The sequence below is a fragment of the Canis lupus genome, chromosome 2, assembly GCF_048164855.1.
Source record: "Canis lupus baileyi chromosome 2, mCanLup2.hap1, whole genome shotgun sequence".
NCBI classification, from domain to species: Eukaryota; Metazoa; Chordata; class Mammalia; order Carnivora; family Canidae; genus Canis; species Canis lupus.
This window is the reverse complement of record NC_132839.1, coordinates 28,389,362-28,413,993: the sequence shown is the minus strand read 5'-3', so window position 1 is coordinate 28,413,993 and position 24,632 is coordinate 28,389,362. Positions and strand designations below refer to the sequence as shown.

The 24,632-nt window shown below is 35.2% G+C and overlaps 1 protein-coding gene across 3 annotated transcripts in view; it reads left to right on the top strand.

Moving 5' to 3' along the window:
- The first annotated feature begins 262 nt into the window (after positions 1-262).
- The window catches only part of TENT2 (terminal nucleotidyltransferase 2), a 62,761-nt gene continuing 38,391 nt past the window's right edge, over positions 263-24,632 (top strand). Inside the window, exons 1-7 of one of the 3 annotated variants that reach the window (XM_072793795.1) lie at positions 263-428; positions 7,157-7,330; positions 7,535-7,624; positions 10,141-10,378; positions 22,456-22,570; positions 22,660-22,751; positions 24,258-24,324. In XM_072793795.1, coding sequence (XP_072649896.1) covers positions 7,194-7,330; positions 7,535-7,624; positions 10,141-10,378; positions 22,456-22,570; positions 22,660-22,751; positions 24,258-24,324 — 739 coding nt within the window. In that variant the 5' untranslated portion in view covers positions 263-428; positions 7,157-7,193. Of the gene's footprint in view, positions 429-6,505; positions 6,524-7,156; positions 7,331-7,534; positions 7,625-10,140; positions 10,379-22,455; positions 22,571-22,659; positions 22,752-24,245; positions 24,325-24,632 lie in introns of those variants that run through there. The other 2 variants (XM_072793775.1, XM_072793783.1) reach the window with 2 other exon arrangements.

Below are 24,632 nucleotides of genomic sequence, written 5' to 3'. Positions count from 1 at the left end.
CGAGCGCGGGGTTTAGCTCGCGGGCCGGGCCTGCTGCGGCTGGAGGGGGGCGCCCGCCGCGCGCGCCGAGCCCTCGCTGCTCGGGCCGTGGGCCGTGGGCCGTGGGCCCTGGGCGGGCAGCGCCGGTCGGCCCGGCAACCCTCCCCCGGCTCCCCTGTGAGTGAGTTAGCGGCCTTCGGAACGGGACGCGGTCGGGGAGGCCGGGCCGGGCGGGGCGGGGCGGGGGCTCCTCCTGCAGCCGCGCGGCGCGGCTCCCGGGACGGCTCGGGCTCGCGCGGCCGCCGGGCTGCTGCGCTCCGTGGGAGAGGCGGGCCACCGCCTCGGCCGGCTCGCTGCCCTTCCGCGCGCCCCGCTCTCGGTCTAGGACCTCGGGAGGAAGAGTGCCCGGGACTCCCGCGCGGTGTTTCAGAGGGCGCTGAGCCGCCGAGGTGAGTGTCTGCGTCGAGGACTCGAAATCTGAGACGTGTGTTCGCGGGGCCTCCGTTCTTGGGCTGGCGGTAGGTGCGAGGGGGCTCTCGGCGTCGTGCCGCCCCTCCCGTTGACGCCCCGTCCGGAGGCGAGCCGGGGCCGGAGCAGGGGGGTGGGGGCGAGCCCGGGGCGGGGGCGGGGGGCCGAGCCCGGGGGCCCGTGTGCGTCGGCCCAGGGCCCCCTCTGGTTCTCCGCCGTCCAGCCCTTTGTTTAAAGTGGCACTTCTTGCCAGAAGGGTGAACGGAAAGGAAACGCGCTGTAAAACTTAGGCTGAGTCGGAACTTGTTAACCGGCGATAGTGATTTTGGGGAGGGAAGATCATAACTGAACACGACATCTGTGTGTGTATTATTGGTAACGTAGTATTTCTGTGAATAGTGTCTTGTATGCTGTTTTGCTACAAGGTTGTGTTTTTTTTTTTGGATTTTTTTTTTTTTTTTTTTTTTTTTAGATTTTATTATTTTTTTGAGAGCAGAGAGGCAGAGGGAGAAGCGGACTCCCCGCTGAGCAGGGAGCCCGATGCGTGACCTGAGCCTAAGGCAGCCCCCAGATGCCCTCCTACACGCTCTTTTTTTTTTTTTTATTTTAAAGATTTATTTATTTATTTATAGGGGGGGGGGGGGAGAGACAGAGACACAGGCAGAGGGAGAAGCAGGCTCCACTCGGAGCCCGACGCGGGACTCGATCCCGGGATTCCAGGATCGCGCCCTGGGCCGAAGGCAGGCGCCAAACTGCTGAGCCACGCAGGGATCCCCCTCCTACACGCTCTTAATATGTACAGCCAAGAGGCTCATAGTGGCCAATAATAGTGACATAATTTTGTTGATGTGTTAGCCCCAATGATATCTAGTCCGGAAATGCCCCCATAATATTGGCTTTATGTGAAACAGGCCATTTACCAGTCATTTTAGAAGTGTCTGTTTTAAACCACATGACAAGACTAATGTTTAGCTCTTGGATGGATCTAATTCTTTTTTTTTATATATATATAAATTTGTTTTTTATTGGTGTTCGACTCTAATTCTTAAAAAGGAATGTCCTTTTGAAAGCCTTCAGATAGTTTTGGCAACGGGTGAGCAGGATTTAGGAATTGGGACTTTTTGGATTGTGGAGAAAAGTGAGTTTAGGAGATCAGAGGCGTAGGCGTTTGGACACAGTGGGCAGATGACTTGGTTTAGATGCCACAGTTCTGGCTTTTGACTTTTATCCTAGGAGATTCTGCTTTCCGGGAAATCCTAGGATGAAGGATTTATGTAACCTTGAAAGTTCTCTAATTGATTGTGGAGGAGAGGTCAGGTTTCGGAGAGAAATTCCAGGTTGTGAGTTACAGGAGCAAATACTGTGTCAGTAGGAATTACTTTGTAAACTACTCTTATACAGCCCGTGGCTCTCATGTATGATTATCTACAAGTAAACCTGTGTAATTTCCCATTGGGTCAGCCTTAGTCAAGAAGCAACTTTTAAGGTTCTTTCCTTAAGACAAGAACCAAATCCAACAGTTTTTTTTTTTTTTAATTTTTATTTATTTATGATAGTCACAGAGAGAGAGAGAGAGAGGCAGAGACACAGGCAGAGGGAGAAGCAGGCTCCATGCACCGGGAGCCCGACGTGGGACTCCATCCCGGGTCTCTAGGATCGCACCCTGGGCCAAAGGCAGGCGCCAAACCGCTGCGCCACCCAGGGATCCCGAATCCAACAGTTTTTAAAACACTTCAGAAGTTCTCAGATTATACTATTTTATAGTCCTATACATATTGAGAAACTGATAACTCTTGAGCTAAGAAGAACAGGATACCACCAATATCTGATTTTATTTATCATGAAGTTGTATCTGCTATTTACCACAGTTAACACGGACTAGCGTTTTATGTAGATTATTGTGGAGACTTAGTGAAGAAGCCTTTCATTCAGAATAAAGAAAAAAAATTAAGATTTTGTGGAGGTCTCCGTAATTCTGCTGTGGTAATAGTTTTGCTGGATTTTATATTCTAAATTTAGAGTCCGTTTAGAAGTGATCCTTTATAATGTATGACAGGTTATTATTTTTGGGTAATTTTAGATTATTCATCAAAATCAGTGTTGAAAGGTATTAGAAAAAATATTAGAAGGAGGAATCGAAATTACTGGACTTTGAGCTTACTTCCTTATCTCTGGATGGTCATGCAGGATGCCTAGGCTGTGGAGCATTGAATTCTGTTGGTTAATTTCCGTAGGCATGATCCTACTGTGAAAGCTGGCCTAGTTAAGAGCCAGACTTGAGGGCCAAGATTCATAATGAGGAGGACCTGACAGATACGTGGTTGTGGAGGGACTGCAAAAGCTTCATTGCTTATCTGGAAATTTGGGATAGGCTGAACTAGATATCTGTCTTAAGGTAAACTTTTGGCTGTGTAATCATTGTAAGCTTTTAAGCCTTGGATAATTTGGTCATTAGCTTTGTAGAGTACTACTGGGCCACAATACATCTTTTGACTTAGTTTGGATCTTAATATGTCATGGAATAGAAATAAGGTGGAGTCTGGGCTGACATGTCATTTTGGGTCTAAAAGTCTCAGTATATGTGGATAGGACTTTATATGGGCCCAGAAGAAAAACACAAGCATATAATTTGTAGATGTAAACAAAGTGTCTAGAATTTTAACTGTGAACTGATTTAAATAAATCTGAGAGTAGAACATTTTAATTTTAGCTTTTCTGAATACAAATTCCTTCCCTTGTTTGGTGAGATCTATAGTATTTATATTCCAACAAAATGAAATATCAAGCAAAATTCATTATAATGAATTATATTTAATGTCATTTTCTCATGAATCTTATGATAAGATTTATGTTTTATGAGAGTTTGGGTCAGGGAAGCAGAATAAAGAAGGCCAGGAAAGAAGAGCGTGAACCTGGGCAAGGGTAGAACAGGTCTTTGATTGCATGTCTTGAATCTTGCTTTCTGTGATTGAGTGAGTTTTTAATAAGGGGTTGTCTGGAATCCTGCATGGTTCAAGATAATTTGTTTCCTCTGAGCAGTGAAAATCAGTGAGTACAGCTTAGCAATTATGATAGGATTGATTTTTTTTTTTTAAACTCTACAATAGGAAGTATAGACCTGTTGTTGAAAAGAGTTGATAAATTCTTTTCTGGAGGTAACAACTTGTCTCTTGTTCAGATTAGGGAGTTGGACACTTTGGATGAGATCTGATGGTGTCCCAAGACTCTTGTTCACAATCCATTATGAACCCTGGACTGGTGAATCTCATTATCTGTGGTCAGCCTCAGGAATTTTAATCTTAAAAAATTGAAAGAAGAACAAAATTTGTATGAGTGATTTATTAGTTTCTTCCCAGATCTTTGTCTTCTTTCTTGTTTTCTCCTGCTTCAATTTTTCCACCCAACTGGTCTCAATACCCAGAGGTAGCTACCATTTCTTTTAGCTGCTTAAGTGTTATTTTCTTCTTTTGTCCTAAAAAAACCCCCAAACAAACAAAAAAACTTAAACCTTCTATACCTTGTTTTTAAAATTGACATCTACCAAAAATGAGGAATTAGCACCTTTATATGCCCTCTTTTATCATTAAATTGTGATGTACAGGGCAGCTCTGGTGGCTCAGCGGTTTAGCACCTCCTTCAGCCCAGGGCATGATCCTGGAGACCCGGGATCAAGTCCCACATCAGGCTCCCTGCATAGAGCCTGCTTCTCCTCTGCCTATGTCTCTGCCTCTCTCTGTGTCTCTCATGAATAAATAAATAAAATCTTTTAAAAAATGTGATGTACATGAATATGTAAATACATGTAATATATAGTATGTATAATCCTTAAATATAATATGTAATAAATGATATATAGTGAACATATAACATTTTTTTTAAACTAGTATGAGTTATTGTGAGAACCAGATAGGTAATGATTATATTTCCTTTTTTATGTGACTTTTTGAGAGTTTTTTGTTGCTCTTGTTTGTTTAGTCATTTCCTTTTAACTTGCCACTTTTCTGTTCCTATGAGTATTTCTGCTCTGTTAGCAGAACTTTGTGGTCAGATACATCAAGTAATCTGCCAGTAAAGTTTTAAGTTTTTTTTTTTTCCCCTTGGCTATCTTCTTGAAACCCTTTATCCTATTGTCTCTAACTTAAGCTGGTAGCTTCCCTTCACCATCATTCTGGAGAATTTACTTTGTCTCTACTGTACAGAGCACATCTCCCTTTTCATGGATCCCAGGTTTTGTTTTGTTTTTTTGATACCCTACATGTCTGAACATGTTTGTTTGTTTTTCTCCCTTGCCTTGATATTATAGTTGGGTATGGAATTCAAGCTTGAGAGCATTTCCTTCAGAGACTTGAAAGCACAGACTTCATTGTCTTATGGTTACAGTTTCTGCTGTTGCTAATAAGGAGTTTAAAGACATTTCGATTGTCAGCCTTTTATTTATAACATTTTACTTTTCTGTAATGTTTCATAAGCTTCTTTTTCCTAACTTTCTGAAATTTCACCATGGTATATCTTGGTATACACACACACACAAATATATATATATATATATATATATATATATATATATATATATATTTTTTTTTTTTTTTTTTTTTTTTTTTTAATGTACTTTGTGCTCATATGGTCCTTTAATTCTCAGGATTGGCTTTCTTTGGTTTCCTTTTCTTTGCTTTCTCTCTTCTAGAGGAACTCCCATTATGTTGGATATTGGACCATATAGTTTGATTCTCTTATGTTTATTATCTTACTGTCCTGCCTTCTTTCTGCCCTCCACCTGTTTTTCCTTTTTTTTTCCTAAGAGATTTCCTCAGTGTTATATTCTATTTTTTTATTCAGTACTTCTGCTTTCAATTTTGTAATTTCCAAGAGGCTTTTCTGGTTTTTAAATAATATATTCCTGTTTTTCTTTTAAAGATTTATTTATTAGAGAGAGAGAGAGAGAGAGAAAATGCGTGAGCAGGGGGAGGGGCAGAGGGAGGGATTGCAGATTCTGTGCTGAGTGTGGAGGCCAGTATGGGCCACTAGTTTATGACCCTGAAATCACAACCTGAGCTGAAATCAAGAGTCTTTTGGACGCTCAATTGACTGAGCCACCCAGGCGCCCTGAAATAGCATATTCTTGTTATATGTATGCAGTGTTTTTTAAATTAATTGTGAATTTTTTTTGTTTTAATTTGTTTTTGGCATTGTTTTTGTTTATTCCTTGATCTTTTTTTCTAATAGTGATCCATGGATGTTTATATTAAGTGAGAGGTACTAGAAATCTAATTGAAAATTCTGTGTGCATGAGTGGGCAGTTCAGTAGTAGGCTTCACTGTAGGTTGTTAGCAGGCTTAACTTTTCCTTGGTGGAAAACTGTTACTATATTATAGGTTCTTTGGTTACTGTATTATGTGGTTTTTTTTCTCAGTTATTCCATAGATGGATTTTCTAATTGCCTGTGTTGGGAAGGATCCTGTTTTCACTTTGTTGAATTTACTTAATTCTTGCTTTCAGTTTGTTACCTTAACCTATTCTTTGTAAGTTTATAGCCTTTTGGATTCAGTCATTGCAAAGTATAAATATCTTATCTCTTGCCTGGTCATTGAATAGTTCTGATTGGTTTGTACAGTAGCTCCCCCTTATCCACAGGGGAGATAGTCCAAGACCCCCAGGGGAGATGCCTAAAACTGTTGATACTACCTAGCCCTATATATGTTTTTTCCATATACATATGTACCTTTAATAAAGTTTAATTTGAGTTACGCATAACAACTAATAAGAAAAGATTAGCAACAACTAATAATAAAGTAGAACAATTATAACAATATGCTGCAATTAAAATTTTATGAATGTTGTCTCTCAGAATATCTTCTACTATATTCATCCTTTATGTGATGATGTAGATGAGATGAAGTGAGGTGAATGATATGTATATTGTGACATAGTGTTAGGCTACTATTGACTTATGGATATGTCAGGAGGATTATCTACTTCTGGGCTGTAGCTGACTGCAGATAGCTGAAACCACATAAAATGAAATCGTGGATAACGGGGGACTGTTATGTATAAATTTTCCCCATTGCTCTGGAACAAGGTCTCTTTTATTGGATGTGTTTTATATAAGTTTTTCATACTTTGAAGAGAATCTCAGATTTTTAGGGTTAGGCAATACAGATTCCTTCCCTGGTTTGAGCAGATCTTTAAGAAAATCTGTAAGATCTATATCCTAGGAATCAGGTTGTCATTTTATGGCTTTTACCTTTAAACAAATTAGATTGGGTATAAACATAAGAATCTGTATGGCTTTTTTTTTTTTTTTAATATTTTATTTATTCATGTATGGCTTTTTAAAATGTCTGTATTGGGTGGTTTCTTTTGTATTATCACAGTATGTGGTAATAACTTGATTTCTAAAAGATCTGTTGATATTAGAGTAAATTCATCAGAAATAAGAAACTTGTATGTATTTTACTATCATTTGAATAATAATATTCTTTTTTTTTGAATAATAATATTCTTAATCTAGATTTAAAACTCATTATTAGCAAGTTCTTTGTTACCTATAGGGGGACTTAGCGATGTGTTTAAATTTTTGAAATAACTGCATACAAAATTCATAACTGATAATTGCTTTAAATATTAGTTACTTGTTAATAAAGAGTTCAGTAGTTAATAAACAGTTCAATATTTTTAACATATAATAATTTGTTTTCAAAATCTATTCTAGGTAGAAGAATACATGTTCACTTTTAGTGAACAAGAGCATGTTCCCAAACTCAATTTTGGGTCGCCCGCCTTTCACCCCAAACCATCAACAGCATAATAACTTCTTTGCCCTGTCGCCAACTCTTTATTCACACCAGCAGCTTATAGATGCACAGTTCAATTTTCAGAATACAGAGTAAGTGTGGTGATATTTTGGTCCATATCATTTAAATTTTTTTTTCTACTTGGCAAAAACCATTTTTATATGAAATATTTGAGGTTAAAATGTCATTGTCTTGTTTTCTTTTGATCGGTGAAATATTTAGTTTTTATGAAATTGTTTTTTATGTTTTTAAGGAAAAAATGTTTATTACTACTGTTCTTTATGTGTTTTTGGTAGCTTGTCAAGAGCTGTGTCTTTACAGCAATTGACATATGGAAATGTCAGTCCAATACAGACCTCAACTTCTCCATTATTTCGAGGAAGGAAGTAAGTATTTCTTACTTAATTATTTTAAATATTTAAAAAATTTTAGGGATATTTTCGTTGATTTATTCCTGCCATTGCAAATTTTAGATGGAATGAAGTTCTATTTTTTCAGAATACTACTTTTAATTGAGATAGTAACTAAAGTAGATGGTTTTCTGTATTAGTTTACTAGGGCTACTATAACAAAGTATAACACACTGGGTGACTTAAAGAACAGAACTTTATTTTCTCATAATTCTGGAGGCCAGAAGTCTAAGATCAAGGTGTTGGCAGGTTTGGTGTCTTCTGAGGCTTCCCTCTTTGGCTTGTAGATAGCTGCCTTCTCTGTGTCCTACATGGTCATGCCTTTGTGTTTTCTGTGTCCTGATCGCCTCTTGTAGGGATACTAGTCATATGGGATTAGGGCCTGCTTTTTTTATATATATATATATATATATATATATATATATTTATTTATTCATGAAAGACACAGAGAGAGAAAGAGAGAGAGGCAGAGACACAGGCAGAGGGAGAAGCAGGCTCCATGTAGGGAGCCCGACGCTGGACTTGATCCCGGGACTCCAGGATCACGCCCTGGGCGGAAGGCAGGTGCTAAATTGCTGAGCCACCCAGGGATTCCCCAGGGCCTGCTTTAATGACACCATTATAACGTCTTTAAAGGCCAAATGCCCAAAACCACATTTTTGAGGTACTGGGTATTAGGGCTTAACCATAAAAATTTTGAGGGTATACAGTTCAGCACATAATACCTTCTTTCTAGTAAAGTTTGCTATATGATTTATCTAAATCTTACATGGGTAAGGTTCCATAATATTTTAGTAAAAATTCTTGCATAACTTGAAGCTTTCTATAGAGAAGTCAGAGCCAATTAGTTTTAATCAATTAAAAGAAATGGATATATTACAAAATAATTATAATAGAACTTTAGAGATGATTATTAAAATAAAATTTGGCAGTACTTGTAAAATACTGCTGTTTAAACCTGTATAAACATTCCATAACTATGTCCAATTAAAAATAACACTGAGAATTACTGATCACTCATGTAGTCAGTATTGTTCTTAGGACTTTACAAATGATTAAGTTTCACAACACTGAGATGTTATCCCTCTTCTGTTGAGAAAGATGAAGCACACAGAGGTTAAGCAACTAGTTAATTCAGGTGGAAGCACAACTCGGATGTAGGCAGTCTGGCTCTACATTCTTTGCTTAGACGCACTGTGAGTTCTTCGAAGTTGTTGTGGAAAGCTATCTAATGATGCTGAAAGTATTGACTTTATTCAGATTTTAACTTTTTTGAGATTGTGTGGATAGCTAACTTGTGAATCACAAATGAAAATAAATTCCATTGGCTCAGAGTTAGACATATTTTAAAAACTAAAATTGGGATTCTCAGTAGAAGGCATTTAAAGTTAAATCACTTTTATGTTAAAAGGTACTAAATATGCTCTCATGTTTTTAGCATTGTACATTTTTACCTGTAAGTGAGAGTTCCACATATTTTATGGGTCAAGGAGGGAAGAATCAGTGTAATCCTAAAGGAGTTTTATAATAAAAACGTCAGGTAGTGGTGACCCATAGAATTTTAGAGCTTAAAAGAGATCAGACCATTTCCCGTGGTCTGAAGTATAATTTTTAATTATTTCCTTTTGTTTTTTTATTTTGAAAATTTTATACCTCCAGAAAACTTTAAAGAGCAGTACAATAATCCCCTGTATGTGGTTTACCTAGATTCATGAAAGTTTTGCTACATTTTTTTTTTGCCTCTTGTTCTCTCTACCCCTACTTTTTTCCTAAACCATGTGAAAAAGTTGTAGATATCACTTCATTTTATCCCAGAGCACATTAGTATGTTCCTCCTAAGAACAAGGATATTCTCCTAATAACCAAAATACACTGTCATGCCAAGGAATTTAACATTAATACATTACCATTATCTGAAATGCAATTAATTTTCATATTTCTTTAGTAGTTCATTGTCTTTAAGCTTTTTAATATAATTTTTTCAACTGATGAGCCAGAACTCATCAGGTGGATTTAAAGAGCCTATTTGTTTATTTACTTATTATTTTTTAAGTTTTATTTTTAAGTAATCTCTACATCTAATATGGGTTTGAACTCACAACCCCAAGATTAAGTCTCACGCTCTACTGCTGAGCTGGCCAGGTGCCCCTTAAAGAACCTTTTATTATTAGTGTTTCTATGAATAGAAGTTTTCCCACAAAGTTTTCACTGATGAGATAAAAACATTGGGGTAGTTCAAATGTAGGAGACTAACCCTGATGTACATATGTAGTTTTTTAAAATAAACATTATTACTACTCATTTTTCCTAGGGTATTTTTCTAAGGCATCTCTTATGTTCACAGTGAATATTTTAAGATTCCTATAGAGCTAATAATGTGGCCTTGCTGAAAGAGTCAGTATTGGTATTTGTTACTTATATATTTTTAATTTTTTCTGTTTGTTATTAGAAAGTTATATCTTTAATCACTAAGGTATATTGCTTGTTTTCAGGAGATTAAGCGATGAAAAAAACCTTCCTCTTGACGGTAAACGGCAACGTTTCCATTCACCCCACCAAGAACCAACTATAGTTAACCACATAGTGCCTTTGTCAGGTGAAAGAAGATACTCAATGCCGCCATTGTTTCATACACACTATGTACCAGATATAGTCAGATGTGTGCCACCTTTTCGAGAAATACCATTTTTAGAACCTAGAGAAATCACACTGCCTGAGGCCAAAGATAAGGTAATAATAATGTGGATTTTAGTTTTAACTTTTGGGAAATTAATATAATGTACTGAAAACACTGGACATACCTAATGTTTTGGATTAAGTAGAATATGCCTTTTTTTTTGCTCTGTTTAAACTATTCAGCAGTTTTCTGTGTAAATTTGATTTTTAAATTTTTGTTAGCTGTTCTTTTATGGAAGTGTAGCTTTCATATCAGGAAATCATATTTTCTCTGATTTATAAAAATCTAGATTAGAGCTCGGAACATTTGATTTCTTAGTTTAGAAAACTCTGTTATTATTTTTATTATAGAGAAACACATTTTCATATAGTTATTGTAATAAAGTGCCAAAAAGCATTTCCTTTTGGGATTTTTGTGTTTGTCATGAGGTTTTTGAATGTCAAAAATAGAGAATCCAGGTGTCACTGAAAGACTAATATATTTAGAGTGATATGAAGAAAGATTTATCAGAAACATTTGTGAAAAACATTTCAAATAAATGAATTGAAGCTGTTTAAAAATTTTTGGAAAATGACATTATCAGGCTTAGGGAACAATGAGTTATTTAACATTAATATTAGAAGCACATCTACTCCCCCCCACCCCCTAATTCTAGGTTATTTAGAAGAGTTTGTAATGTTCTCTTGGCTTGTCTATAGCTTATATTTGCTGTTTTTGCATTTTCTTTTTTTTTTTTTTTTAAGATTTTATTTATTTATTCATGAGAGACAGAGAGAGAGAGAGGCAGAGACACAGGCAGAGGGAGAACCAGGCTCCATGCATGGAGCCTGATGTGGGACTCCATCCCAGGTCTCTAGGATCACGCCCCGGGCTGAAGGAGGCGCTAAACCGCTGAGCCACCCAGGCTGCCCTGTTTTTGCATTTTCAAAGCTCCTCCACTTTCAAGAAATATGACATTTGTAGGCTAAGGAGAATGATCCTGAAGAGTATAGTGACTGTTTTACTGATCTTTGGGTTCCTAGAAACCAGCATAGGTCTGGAACATAGTAAGTTTGCAGAAAATGTTGGGTCAAAAAAGGAACGCTTGCTTCATTCTTCAGTTGTGCTACTTTTTATTCCTTTATCATTCTTTCTTTAAGATATAACTGTCATAAAACCCACTCTTTTAAATATATGATTCCGTGGTTTTTAGTGTATTTGCAAAGTGGTGCTGCAATCATTACCACTATCTAATTCTAGTATATTTGCGTCATCCCCAGAAGAAACCTTATATCCAGTAGCAGTCCCTTCCCATACCTGACCTTCCCAACCTGCTCCCCCTGCCTTTGGCAACCACCAATTGATTTTTTATCTCCCAAGGATTTACTTTCTGGACATTTCATATAAATGGAATCATACATTATATTGTCTTGCTTTTTTCATTTAGCATATTTTCAAGGTTCATCCATGAATGTGGCATGTGTCAGTTTTTTATCTCTTTATAGCTAAATAATATTCCATTTTATAGATCTATCTTATTTTGTTTGTGCATTCATCAGTTGATCAACTCTGGGGCTGTTTCTGTTCTTTGAGTATTTTCAGTAATGCTACTATGAAAATCTGTGTACAAGTTTTTGTGTGGACATATTTTCATTTCTCTGGGGTATATACCTACTGAAATTATTCGTAATGTGGTAACTATAAGTTTTTGAGGAACTGCCAACGTGTTTTCTAAAGTGGCTATGCCATTTTACATTCTCACCAACAGTGTATGAGTGTTCTAATTTCTCTACATCCTTGTCAACACTTGTTATTGTCTTGTTTTTGATTATAGCCATCCTAGTGGGTATGAAATGGTATCTTATTGTGATTTTGATTTCCATTTCACTAGTGACTAATGATGTTGGTCATCTTTTCATTTGCATGTTGGCCATTGTGTATCTTCTTTGGATAACTGTCTATTCAGATCTTTTGCCCATTTTTTAATTGGGTTATTTATTTTTTATTGTTGAGTTGTAAGAGTTCGTTATATGTTCTGAATATTAGACTTCTGTCAGATAAATGATTTGCAAATCTATTCTCCCATTCTGTGGTTTGTCTTTTTCCTTTCTTGTTGGTGTCCTTTGAAACGCAAAAGCTTTTCATTTTAATGAAGTCCAGTATATCTGTTTTTCTTTGGTTGCTGGAGCTTTTGATGATATATATATATAAGAAATCATTGCCTGATCCAAGATCACAAAAATTAATGTCTGTGTTATTCTAAGAGCTTTATAGTTTAAACTTTTAGATTTAGGTCTTTGGTCCGTTTTGAGTTAATTTTTGTATGATATGAAATAGGGTCCAACTTCATTCTTATACTGTTAGTCCAGTAGTCCTAGCACTATTTATTAAAATGATTCTGTCGTTCTTTTGTTATTATTAAGTAGGAAAGCTGTTAGGGAAAACCAGCAGGAGGGAGGAAGAGAGGAAGTAAAATGGGAAAAGACTGACTTGAGAAGTTTTGGTAGTGTTTCCATACCGTCTCCTTCCCCCATTCCCCACTGCCCCATTCATTCTCCTTTCTTTGCTTTCTCATTTTAAAGAAACTCTTGTAATGCTATAGTGTGAAAGCCTGTGGTATGAATCAAATCTGACCAACTCTTTGAATATATAAGGATCTTTTACTATTTTTTGGTTTTTAATGTATATATGCAGGCTCATTTTTTAGTGGAATTTATAAGTATTGAATTTTTCTATATTTTTGCATGTATCTTTATGTCTATAATAGTTAACTGTTAGAACTAACTAAATAACTGCTGGTTCTGCATATAGACTAGGCATATGTTGAGTCTCAGTAAATATAATAATTTATATTAATCGGTATATATCATCCAGTAAAGTATGAGTAACTTTTTCTTTGCTTAATAGCATAGGAAAAGATTCTCTCAAACCTCATGTTTCTCAGAGAAGCATTTATTTCAGAAAGATAAAGGTATATTTTGTTGTTGAGACAATTTCTTTGAGTGCTACTTTCTACCTGCCTAGTTGTAGGAGAAAAAAGGCAAGCAGTTAGTTCTGTGTTCATTCTTTTAAGCGAACACTTTTATAGAAAACTAACATTTATTGCTGTCTTTTCTCTTCTAGGCATTCTACATATCTTATGTCATTTAGTCTTTTCAACAACCCCATGACATGGATATTATCCTAATTTTACTGAGGCTCAGAAAGCTAAATAACTTGCTCAAGGTCACAGCTAGTAAGTGACACAACCAAGATTTGACCCTTGTCTCTGATAATACAAAGAGGAGGAACTTAAGATGCTTAAAATTAAGGGTAGGGAGATGACAGTCTTAGAACTGACTATAACACCAGGTAATCTGTGCCAGTATAGCTGATATTAATAAATGGTTTTCTTGCCAACAGTGTGCTCAATGGTTTGTATTGTTTGCCTCTGTTTACCTCTGCTACAGTGTGAACTGAATGGGAGCTTCAGTGTGAAATAAAAATGGAGTAGTGGTTTGGGGCCTTGAATTCACAATAGAATGCCATTGAAGGTTTTTGTGTAGAGGAATAGCACAACCAGATTGGCATTATGGGGAAGATAGTTCTTGTGGTATAGTGGAATTTAGCTTGGAATAAGGAGGGCCTAGAACATGGATGATTAGAATCTTGGAAGCTGTTAAATTAATTCAGATGAGAGGTGCTGAAGCTTTCAGTTATGGCATGTGGTGGAAAAGATGTGAGAGACCATGCATAAAGAAAATTGGTAGAATGTGTGAAATCATTGAATATAGGGAAGAGAGGAAGAAAGGGGCATTTGTGACTCCAGTGATTTGATTTTGGACTACTTAACAGAGATAAGGAACATAGATTTGGGGTGTATAAATTAATTGAGCAACTAGTCAAGATCTTTTTGGAACTGGGAAGATTTGTAATTTTTGTGCTCTTGTGAAAGCTCGTATTCTGCAAATTGCACACTAAGAATATAGGGCTATGGGAAAATAGGGCTGGAGTAGGTTACTCAAAATCCAAACAATTTTGTAACCAGAACACTATCAAGAGTAATAATCGATACCTTGGGAAATAACTTGGTCAGACCAGGTAGGCAGCTTAATGCTACTAATGCTACTGCAGGGGATATTAAAAACATACAAAATAGAGTTGAGATATTGCCTTGTTGGGCATTGAGACAAGGCAGTTAAAAGTGGAGCTATTCCCCTCCTCCTATCATCCAATTCCAAAATTTTCCCATTCTCTCCATACCTTCCAGCTCCTGATAATCACCGTTCTACTCTGCTTATTAATTTGACTTTTTTAGATTTCATATGTAAGTGAGATGCAATATTTTCTTTTTATGTCTAGCTTATTTCATTTAGCATAATGTCTCCAGGTTTGTCCATGTTGCAAATGGCATAATTTCCTTCTTTGTAAGGCCAAATAATATTCCATTGTGTGTGTATATGTTGTGCCTATGTATGTATATGTATATGTGTATGTATACCACGTTTCTTTATTCATTCATCCATTGACAGACTTTTAGGTTGTTTCCATATCTTGGCTACTATGTTTAATGCTGCAGTGAACATGGAAGTGCAGATATCTTTTTGAGATAGTGATTTTATTTCTTTTGAATATCCAGAAGTGGAATTGCTGGATGATATGGTCATTCTATTTTTAATTTTTGAGGAGCCTCCATATTGTTTTCCAGTGTGGTTGTACCAATTTACATTCTCACCAACAGTGTATAAGGATTTCCTTTTCTCTACATCCTTGCCAATACTTGTTACCTTGAACTTTTTGATAGTAGCCCTTTAACCAGTGTGAGATGATATCTCATTGTGGATTTGATTTGCATTTCCCTGATGATTAGTAATGTTGAGCATCTTTACAGGTACCTGTTGGCTTTTGTGTGTCTTCTTTGGAAAAATGTTTGTTCGGGTCCTTTGCCCATTTTTAAATTGGGTGATTGATTCATTGCTATTGAATCATATGGGTTTCTTATAGATTTTGGATATTAACCCCTTATTGAGTATATCATTTGCAAATATATTTTCCCATTCTGTAAGTGGCTTTTTCATTTTGTTGGCTGTTTCTTGAGCTGTGCAGAAACTTTTTAGTTTGATGTAGTCCTACTTGTTGATTTTAGCTTTTGTTGCCTGTGCTTTTAGTGTTGGGTCAAAAAAATCATTGCAAGACCATTCTCAAGGAGTTTTTACCCTATGTTTTCTAAAGAGTTTTACAGTTTCAGGTCTTATATTTAAATCTTTAATCCACTTTGCATTGATTTTTGTGCATGGTGTAAGATATGGTCTAAATTCATTCTTTTGCATATAGATATCCAGTTTCCCTGACATTGTTGAAGACTGTCCTTTTTCCATTGTGTATTCTTGGCACCTTTGTCAAAGATGGGTTAACTGTATTCGTAAGGGTTTATTTCTGGGCTCTCTAGTGGTCTCTGTGTCTGTTTTTATGCCAGTACTATACTATTTTGATTACTATAGCTTTGTAATATAATTTGAAATTAGGATTGTGATGCTTCCATCTTTGTTCTTACTCAAGATTGCTATAGCTATTCTGGGTTATTTGTGGTTCCATAGGGCTTTTTAGCAATGCTTTTTTTTTTTTTTTTCCTATTTCTGTGAAAAATGCCATTGGAGTTTTGTAGGGATTGCATTAAATCTATAGATTGATTTGGGTACTATGGACTTTTTAACAATTTTAATTCTTTCAATCCATGAATGCGGGATATCTTTCCATTTATTTGTCGTCTTCAGTTTCTTTTGTCAATATTTTATAGTTTTCATTGTAGAGATCTTTCACCTCCTTGGTTATTAAATTTATTCCTAGAGCTCTATCTTTCTAATGTATGTGTCAGAAAAGTTTTGAAAGCTACTGAAATGTATTTTTATGTAGAAAATCTAGGCTAGGACTCTGCACAAAAGGTCCTCAAGTGAAAGCTTGTTTTGTTTTTCCATTCTCCTTTTACTTCTTGGTCAAATTCAGTAATATATACCTAGAAGCAGTCAAACTTGAGAAAGAAATCAGCAATTCAAACTGCCTAATCAGTGTGCCAGTTAATTAAGAAGACTCTACTCCTAATAGAAACATCATAATTTAACACACCAGCAAGGAACATGTCGTTTTTGGCATGAGATTTTCCTGATTTTATTTTAGTTTAGTTTAGTTTAAGAGAAAGGGAATTCAGCATCAATAATGAATTTAAACCATTATTATATATCTAGCTTTATTTTACTCAGTAATTAGTACCAGCTTTTCTGTAGTTACAGATGTAACAAGGATTATGGCAATTTTTGTTGCCTAAGGGGAGAGAGCAAGAGACAGCCTGAGGAATTGCCAATGTTTGTTGAAATGCTTATGAATTAATAACTAATGTTTTCTATACTATATTTAAATTTATTTCCCTTGTCTTTGAAAGCTCTCTACTAACTTGTGTTTATTTTTTCAAATGGCACTTATATTTAGTAAAAAACCTGTTACCATTTTCGTATAGTATATGATCAGGTCTTGGTAATGCCAGCTCAATTTTTACTTTTATTTTTATTTACATGGGGACCCGGGTAATGGGGACAGATGTAGAAGCTGCTGAGAATGACACGTGAAAGTTAGACCTTAAGCTTTATTTATCGACACATTTAAAAACTTTTCTGAATCTCAATCTATACTTGTCCTTGATGGCTTGTGTTGACCTAAGACAACTTCATTGGTAATTTGTTTGGGACTGACTTTGAAGACAGGTTATAATACTTTTTAAGAAAAATGGGCATTTATATTTGGAAGATACGTTATTTTTAGTATTTTATGCTATATGTAGGTAAATCTTTTGTACAGTTTTGAACAGGTACAAGTTTTACTTATAGTGAGAAATAAATATCTTCTACAGTTACTTTTAATTAAAATAATAGATCTTGGGAGGGCAGCCTAAACGGATAGTATTGTAGAGATTGAAACAACTTTAAGAATAATCTATTATATGGGTACTATGTTGGAATAATGGTTTTAAACTAATGAAGAAAAATATGCTTCTGAGTGAAATAAAAGCAATTAAAGAAAATTCCTGAAGTGCTATTTATAATCACCTTGGTATTACATATATGATTTGAATATTTAATTCATCAGCCAAAGAGAATTCATATCATACATTTCATGCCCCACACCAGAATTATAAGAACATTGAGCCATCTTCTGAAATATTTCTCTAAATTTAAGTAGAAGTCTTATTTTAGCATGTTGGTACATTTGTTTTGAGTTTTGTTTTATTTGTACTCTATATTCTGTATGGTGTCTGTTCTAGAATTCGAGAACATAATTTGATAATGTGAATCCCTAAGTAAATAGCTAGATAGTGAGGAGAATTCTTTTGTATAGAAACCTATTAGTTCTCCATTATAGCAGTACTTGAAAAAGAAGAAATGTTTCTGTGAATGTAAAAAAGAGAAAGGAGCAAGTATATATAATTTTATATTTTTCACATAATCATAATTTTTTTTGTATAGGAATGTTTCTATATGAATATGATTTTTCAGATGAAAGAACTTTATAAATATGAAAAATTCATTTGAGCATTATTGTAAAGAAGTTTCTTTTTTGTTACTCAAGAAAGGTAGTTATATGTAGGATGCTACTTACTATTAGTTAGTTCTAGGATTGTGTTGATCTACCTGAATCTCTAGATCAGGGGGTTGGCAAAATTTTTCCTATAAGGGCCAATTAGTAAGTATTTTAGATATGTGGGCTATGTGGGGCCTCTGTTAAATATTTTTTCTTTTCTCTCTTTTTGAAACAATGCTTAAAAAATGCAAAAATTATTCTATTTTACTGACTCTGCAAAACAGTTCAGGGGCAGTATTTGGCTTATAGGCCATAGTTTGCCAACCCTGCAAATGAATAAAACTTAATTGTTCAAGTGTCATTTAAAATTTTATGTTAACCACTTTACCAGCAACTTCTTTCAAACCTTTTATTAACTTGGATGCTTTTTAAAAAGTTTTATTATGGAAAATATCAAATATATAAATAGAATATAGTATCATAAATCTTCGTATCACTGAGCTGTATTTAAAAACCACCAGCGTACTACCAATTTTATTTTATCTGTACCTCTCTCCCTCATTAGTTTGAAGCACATGAAAGGTGTATCATTATATTCACAAATACTTCAGTATTCTTTTTTATCTTTTAAATCTATCCTTTTGCCTATGCCATGCTTTCTTGATTATTATAACTGTTATAGTAAGTCAGTCTTGAAGTCTGGCAAGGTAAATTCTCCAACTTTTCCATCCCTTTTTTCAGCTTATCTTGGTCTTTTGCCTTTCAAATAAGATTTAAGGTTATTTTCTCAATTTCTAGAAACAAACTTGCTAGGTATCTTATTTTGTTTTGATTGCATTGACTCTATGGATTAATTTTAGGAGCATTAACATCTTAACAATAGTTACTTGATCCATAAACATGGTGTAGCCCTCCATTTATTTAGGTTTTTAATTTCTCACATCACTATCTTGTAATTTTAAGTATGCAAGTTCTATATACTTTGTGGTAAATATACTTCTAAATATTTATTGTTTTTTACTGATATTGACAAGTTTTCAAAATGTAGATTTCCAATTGTTTTTTGTTAGTACTAGTATATATACTTGATAGTCACTTATCATTTTAGAAAATGAAAACACAAGAGAAGAAGCCTTGGCTTGATATAGTATGTTAAAATTTCCATTAGTTTTGTGAACATGTCTTTCTGGTGTGTGTTTGATTATCTATAGCAGTGTTACTCTATTCTTAGTTTTCTTATAAAAACTTTGTATGGTGGGGATCCCTGGGTGGCTCAGCGGTTTAGCGCCTGCCTTTGGCCCAGGGCGCGCGCGATCCTGGAGTCCCGGGATTGAGTCCCACGTCAGGCTCCCGGCATGGAGCCTGCTTCTCCCTCCTCCTGTGTCTCTGCCTCTCTCTCTCTTCTCTCTATGTCTATCATAAAATAAATAAATAAAACTTAAAAAAAAAAATCTAAAAAAAAACTTTGTATGGGAGTTGACCAGAGTCCTTTTTAGGCATTATTTCTTCAAATTTTTTCTGTTTTCCAATTCTCATCTCTCTTTCTGAGATTCCAGAAATTTGCATTTCATATTTTATAAATACAAATAAAAGTGAGGTGCCTTTTCCTGTACTACTATTAAATTAGAATGGTTGGGTAGACTATACCTTTCCTAGGGTTTATGGTTTTAGGAATCTTATTCTCTAATTATGTAGTATTCAGAAATATACTTTCGAGATCTTTTCTTTCCTTTTTCTTTTATCTAGACTAGGATTTTTCACCCTCTGCAATATCAGCATTTTGGGGCCAAATAATCTTTGCTGTGAGGGATCATCCTATTCATTGTGTAGAATGTTTAGTGGCATCCTGGCCTACTAGATGCCTGTGACCACCCCTACGGCACCTCTCTTTCCCCTGGTTATGAAACTAGGATGTTGCCAGGCATTGTCAGCTGTCACCTGGGAGTCAGAATCATTCTAGACTCTGTTTTCTTTGACCCTTATGACTCTACTGTTTAGGTTAGATTTCTCCTTCTGGCAGTATTTGCTGCTGTGTTGCTTTAGAAGGGAGCTTTTACATGGTTTTGAAATTTTTGATCTTTCTGTGATCCTGTGAACTGGGCATTTACCCGTGCATTTACCTGTGAACTCTCATCTGTAGCCTTTGAAACTCTCCCCCAGTTTTGATTGCTGTTCCACTCTGAATTGGATTCCTCAATTTGAGGAAGGGGTCAGGAAGTGTAGTACCCCTTAGGCAATTTGATTTCTGGATGGTCTGGCTTCAGGACTCTCCAAAATCTTTTTCTTTTTGTCCTTCTTAATGTTTCTAGTACCATGTGGGTCTTGATTCTATTGGTATTTGGTCCCAATTGCTCATATTTTGGGGTTCATGAGTAAGACCTAGTCATTTGTTTTGTATTTGTTGACCCTGTTTTGTTTTATTTTGGTTTGGTTTTATATATTTGTTTTATTCTTCTAGTTGGTCCTTTTTGGAGAGAGGGTTTTTAAAAAACTATTAAAATATTAATGTTAAGTATATTAATATTGTTATCAAAGAGATATTAAAAAATGATGTCTCTTTCATTGTCAAGTTGCCCAGACTGCCTCTGCCTTCTTAAAATGTGTATTCTAAACATGACAAAGGAAAATATTTTGTTTACTTTTTGCCAGTCTATTAACATTTTTTCTTTTTTTAAATAAAAAATTTATTTCTAATGAAGTACAGTTGACATGTATATATTACTATATATTAGTTTTAGGTGTACAACAGTGATTTGACAATTATGTATGTTAGGAAATGCTCATTACATTACCTGTACTTACTCTGTCATGGTATAAAGTTACTATCATATTGACTATGTTCCCTATGCCCAACCTTTCAATCCTGTAACATAGTTATTTTGTAACAAAGTTTGTGCCTCTTAATCCCCTTCATGTATTTCCACTATTCCTCCACCCTCTCCTTTTGAAAACCACTAGTTTTTTCTCTGTATGTATTATGAGCTTTTCTTTTTTTGTTTTGCTTTGTCTGTTTTAAGAAAACATTTTAAATGCGGGTGAGACTTATGTCTGATATGGACGCTGGGAAGGCTTAGAGAGGGAGAGGTTGAAATGCAAGAGAGGTGGAAAAACTGATGGAAGTATTTTGTGAACTGGAGGTGATCAGGAGGCTTGAATACAGAAGTATTGGTAGAGGGATTAACCTTGAGCAGGGGAAGAGAACAGTTTTTCTGACCGAAGAGATAAAAAGATGAGATTTCATTCAGATATGTTAGTTTGCAAGTTTATAGTTAGGAAACTGGGAGGAGTGTTACATCTGCTATTTTCAGGGTTTTTTTTAGTAAACTTTGTATAAAGTTATTTGCTAAAGAAAATGAGGTAAGTATAGGGAACTTGAGGAAAGTAGTAAAGATTTTAGAGTGGTGATGGTGAAAAAATGTTAGCAAAATCAGCCAGAGGCATGGGAGTCTGAGTGAATAAAATAAGTTGAAAAATGCCAGTTTTGTGATTTAAAAATTTTTTTCAGTTTCATGTTCTGATGAAAGAGCTTAGAAGATGGTTGTATAGACCCTAAGATTAGGGTTTTGCAGGACAGGTTTTAGATTGAGCATGATAAGGGGATAATGTTAAGGCATGATAAAATAGAGTGAGTGGTTCAAGGGATGCACTTAGTGGTATAGACTGGGTAGGGAAGGAAGTCATACCATTCAGGTGCTAATAAGCAGGCAGGAAAGGGAGAATTTAGTGAACTCCAGGTCTGTGTGGTTCTGAGGCAGATATGAAGGGAGTAATAAGAAAGTAAGAATTGGACAGGAGATTGAAGCCAAGATAATATATTGGAATTTAAAGTTTCAGAGCTAGAGTTCTGTTCTATTGTAAAGACCACGTTATGGCTGTGGGAGTGTAATGCTGATGAAAAATACTAGAGTAAGAAGAGTTCAGAAATGGTGGCATATGTTGTGATAGCCCATTGCAGATGAGGTAATTACCTGTGATGATGGTTAAGAATTGAGTTGGAGGGGAAAATGTGAACCAGATAGGTCAATAAACAAGGAGATCTGTCTATAGATGGCAACAAGAAGACAGGATTCAGGCCAGTGTTGTAAAAATGGGGAAAGAGAGTGGTTTGTATAAGCAAAGACAACCAGGGGCTTTTCTTCCAAAGTTTGTTAATATTTGTTATTGGTGATATGAATATTGGATTGGCCTAACTTCTTTTTTAAAAAGACAGGTAGTAAATATTTTAGACTTGGCCCCTTGTATGTTTCTGTTGCATATCTTATTTGTTTTTCTGACCCTTTAAAAATGTAAAAACCATCTTAGCTCATGTGCCTTCCAAAAACAGGCAGCAACTGAAGATTGTAGTTTGCTATCCTATGGATTATACTCATTAAGAATTTTCTGTAACCATCTGTACTTTATTGTGACTTATCAATGATACTTTACTTTGGAAAAATTAGTAACTATTTCAGTTATTAAGTACTATTGAGTGATAGTTTTGGCAAAGTGTTAAGGAGATAATATATTTAAAATACTGTTGATAGTGTTGTTTTAAACTTCTTGGTATAATAATTACTTTTACATTTCTGAACAAAATTTTTACTTTTTTTGCGGTGGATTCAAGTTGAGTCAGCAGATACTGGAGTTATTTGAAGCATGTCAGCAGCAAGTAAGTGATTTAAAGAAGAAAGAATTGTGTCGAACACAGCTGCAGAGAGAAATTCAGCTGTTATTTCCACGTATGTTTCCGTATTTTGGATGCCCTTTGTATATGCATTCCTGCCTTAAAATTTAAATAATGCCTTATAATTTCGTTCTGTTTCTCTAGAAAGCAGACTTTTTTTGGTTGGGTCCTCTTTAAATGGATTTGGTACCCGGAGCAGTGATGGTGATTTATGCCTAGTTGTTAAAGAAGAACCAGTAAGTAATGAAGCATTTGTTGCAAGTGTTCTTCTCATGTTAAGTCTTTCAAGAAATTTCATGTAAAAATCATTGAAGAAGAATGCCTGGGTTAAGCTGGGTCCTGAATTCAAGCCCTGTGTGGGCTCCATGCTGGGTGTGGAGCCTACTTAAAAAAAAAAAAATCATTGAAAAAAACCTTGTTTTGTTTTAATTAATTCTTTGGACTCTCTGTTCATAGTAATTCAAGGAAAGCCAGGAAATGCTGCTGCTTTTGCTTTTATGGCATGTGCACATGCACACATACGTATAACAGCATTAATTTATTTTTGAGTTGTTAAATTAAGATGGCTTCACTGTGTTTGGCCTCTATTTTGAAATGTCATTGGATTGGAATATTGCCAGGATGCAACAAGAAGAGTATGTGTCAGTATTATCTTGATATATTTCCTTTCCATTTGAATTATCAGTGATTCTGTTTTTTAAATCTTCCCCCTTGAAAATGCTATGGGGTTTGGAGTTCTTATTTTGGGAATATAAAAACAGATTGCACTGACTTTTAAAATAAGACTATTGTGATTGAATATATTTTTTTTGTAATCTTTTGGCTTTGTTTCTTTTTATTTCGCAACCAAATTTAATTATTTAGATTTATGTTTGTTTGAATTTCCTGATAACTGATACTCTTGTGTTTCCTTAATACCATAGCAATGGGTGTTCATTAAGTTGACTTGAAGCAGTCTCTTTAATATGCTGAGGTCTCTTCTGAATTACCAAAGATTAAATTTACTATAATTTTAATATGCTTTATTACATTCCACCTCTTTAAAAATGCAAAAAAATCTACTGAGTGGTAGTATATATTTTTATTATTTTTATTACTTCATTAACAAAATTGGCTTCTAGTTACTGCAAATCAGAGATTTATTCCAGGAAAGAAACTCTGCCATTATTCTAGGCTTTGAAATCACATAAAGGAAAACTTTAAAAAAAAAAAAAAAAGCCTCAGAAATAATAATAGCGAAGAATATTAGTTTTAATTTAATCTTTCTCTCATACAGTTAGAGTCTACTTAGCCACAATTCACTAATTCTCTCTTGTTCATATGTTTGAATCATGTTGTCAGAACTTACACTGAGACACCATAGATTTGACCCTTATCCTTAAGAAGCTCACAATCTAGATAGGGAAATATAACATGTTACAGAACGTTAAAATTCTGTTTGTTTTTCTAGAAGATCACTTTATGTACACTTATACTAAAGTAAAAAAATGGCATATAAAACTGTTTGAATATTTTTAAAATTTAGCGTTAATTAGGAATTGATTTAGGAATGTTGATAGGAAAGACAGCATAAAAGTTGATGTTTTCTATAATGTAATTTAATGCATATTGAAAAATAACTCCAAAGAAAAGTTTACTTTGTATGGTTTCTCTTTGTTGAGAAACATTAAGAGAATAAAACACTAAATTTAGAAAGATAATGAAAAAACAATTTATTTTTAACTTTTCAGTGTTTTTTTCAGGTAAATCAGAAGACTGAAGCACGGCATATACTCACCTTAGTCCATAAACACTTCTGTACTAGACTTTGTAAGTCTCATTTACTTCAAGTTCATATGACATCCGACATAACTATTTAATATATCTCTCACTTTATTTTCTGGTAAGAATTGTTAATTTTCTGGTCAGGATAGGTATAATATGTTTTTTTCCAAATGAATTCTTTTTTAACTCTTGATTAGGAAGAAAATAGTTCTTTATTGAGTTTACTTGTAAAATAATCCCACTGCATGCACTGCAGAATTTAAATATATGTAAAGTTCAGTTCTTTTTCTCAGTGGGCTGTTAGGGAAGGGAAAGCCTGAATATGAATAGCTGTAGCACAGAGTATCTTGGAA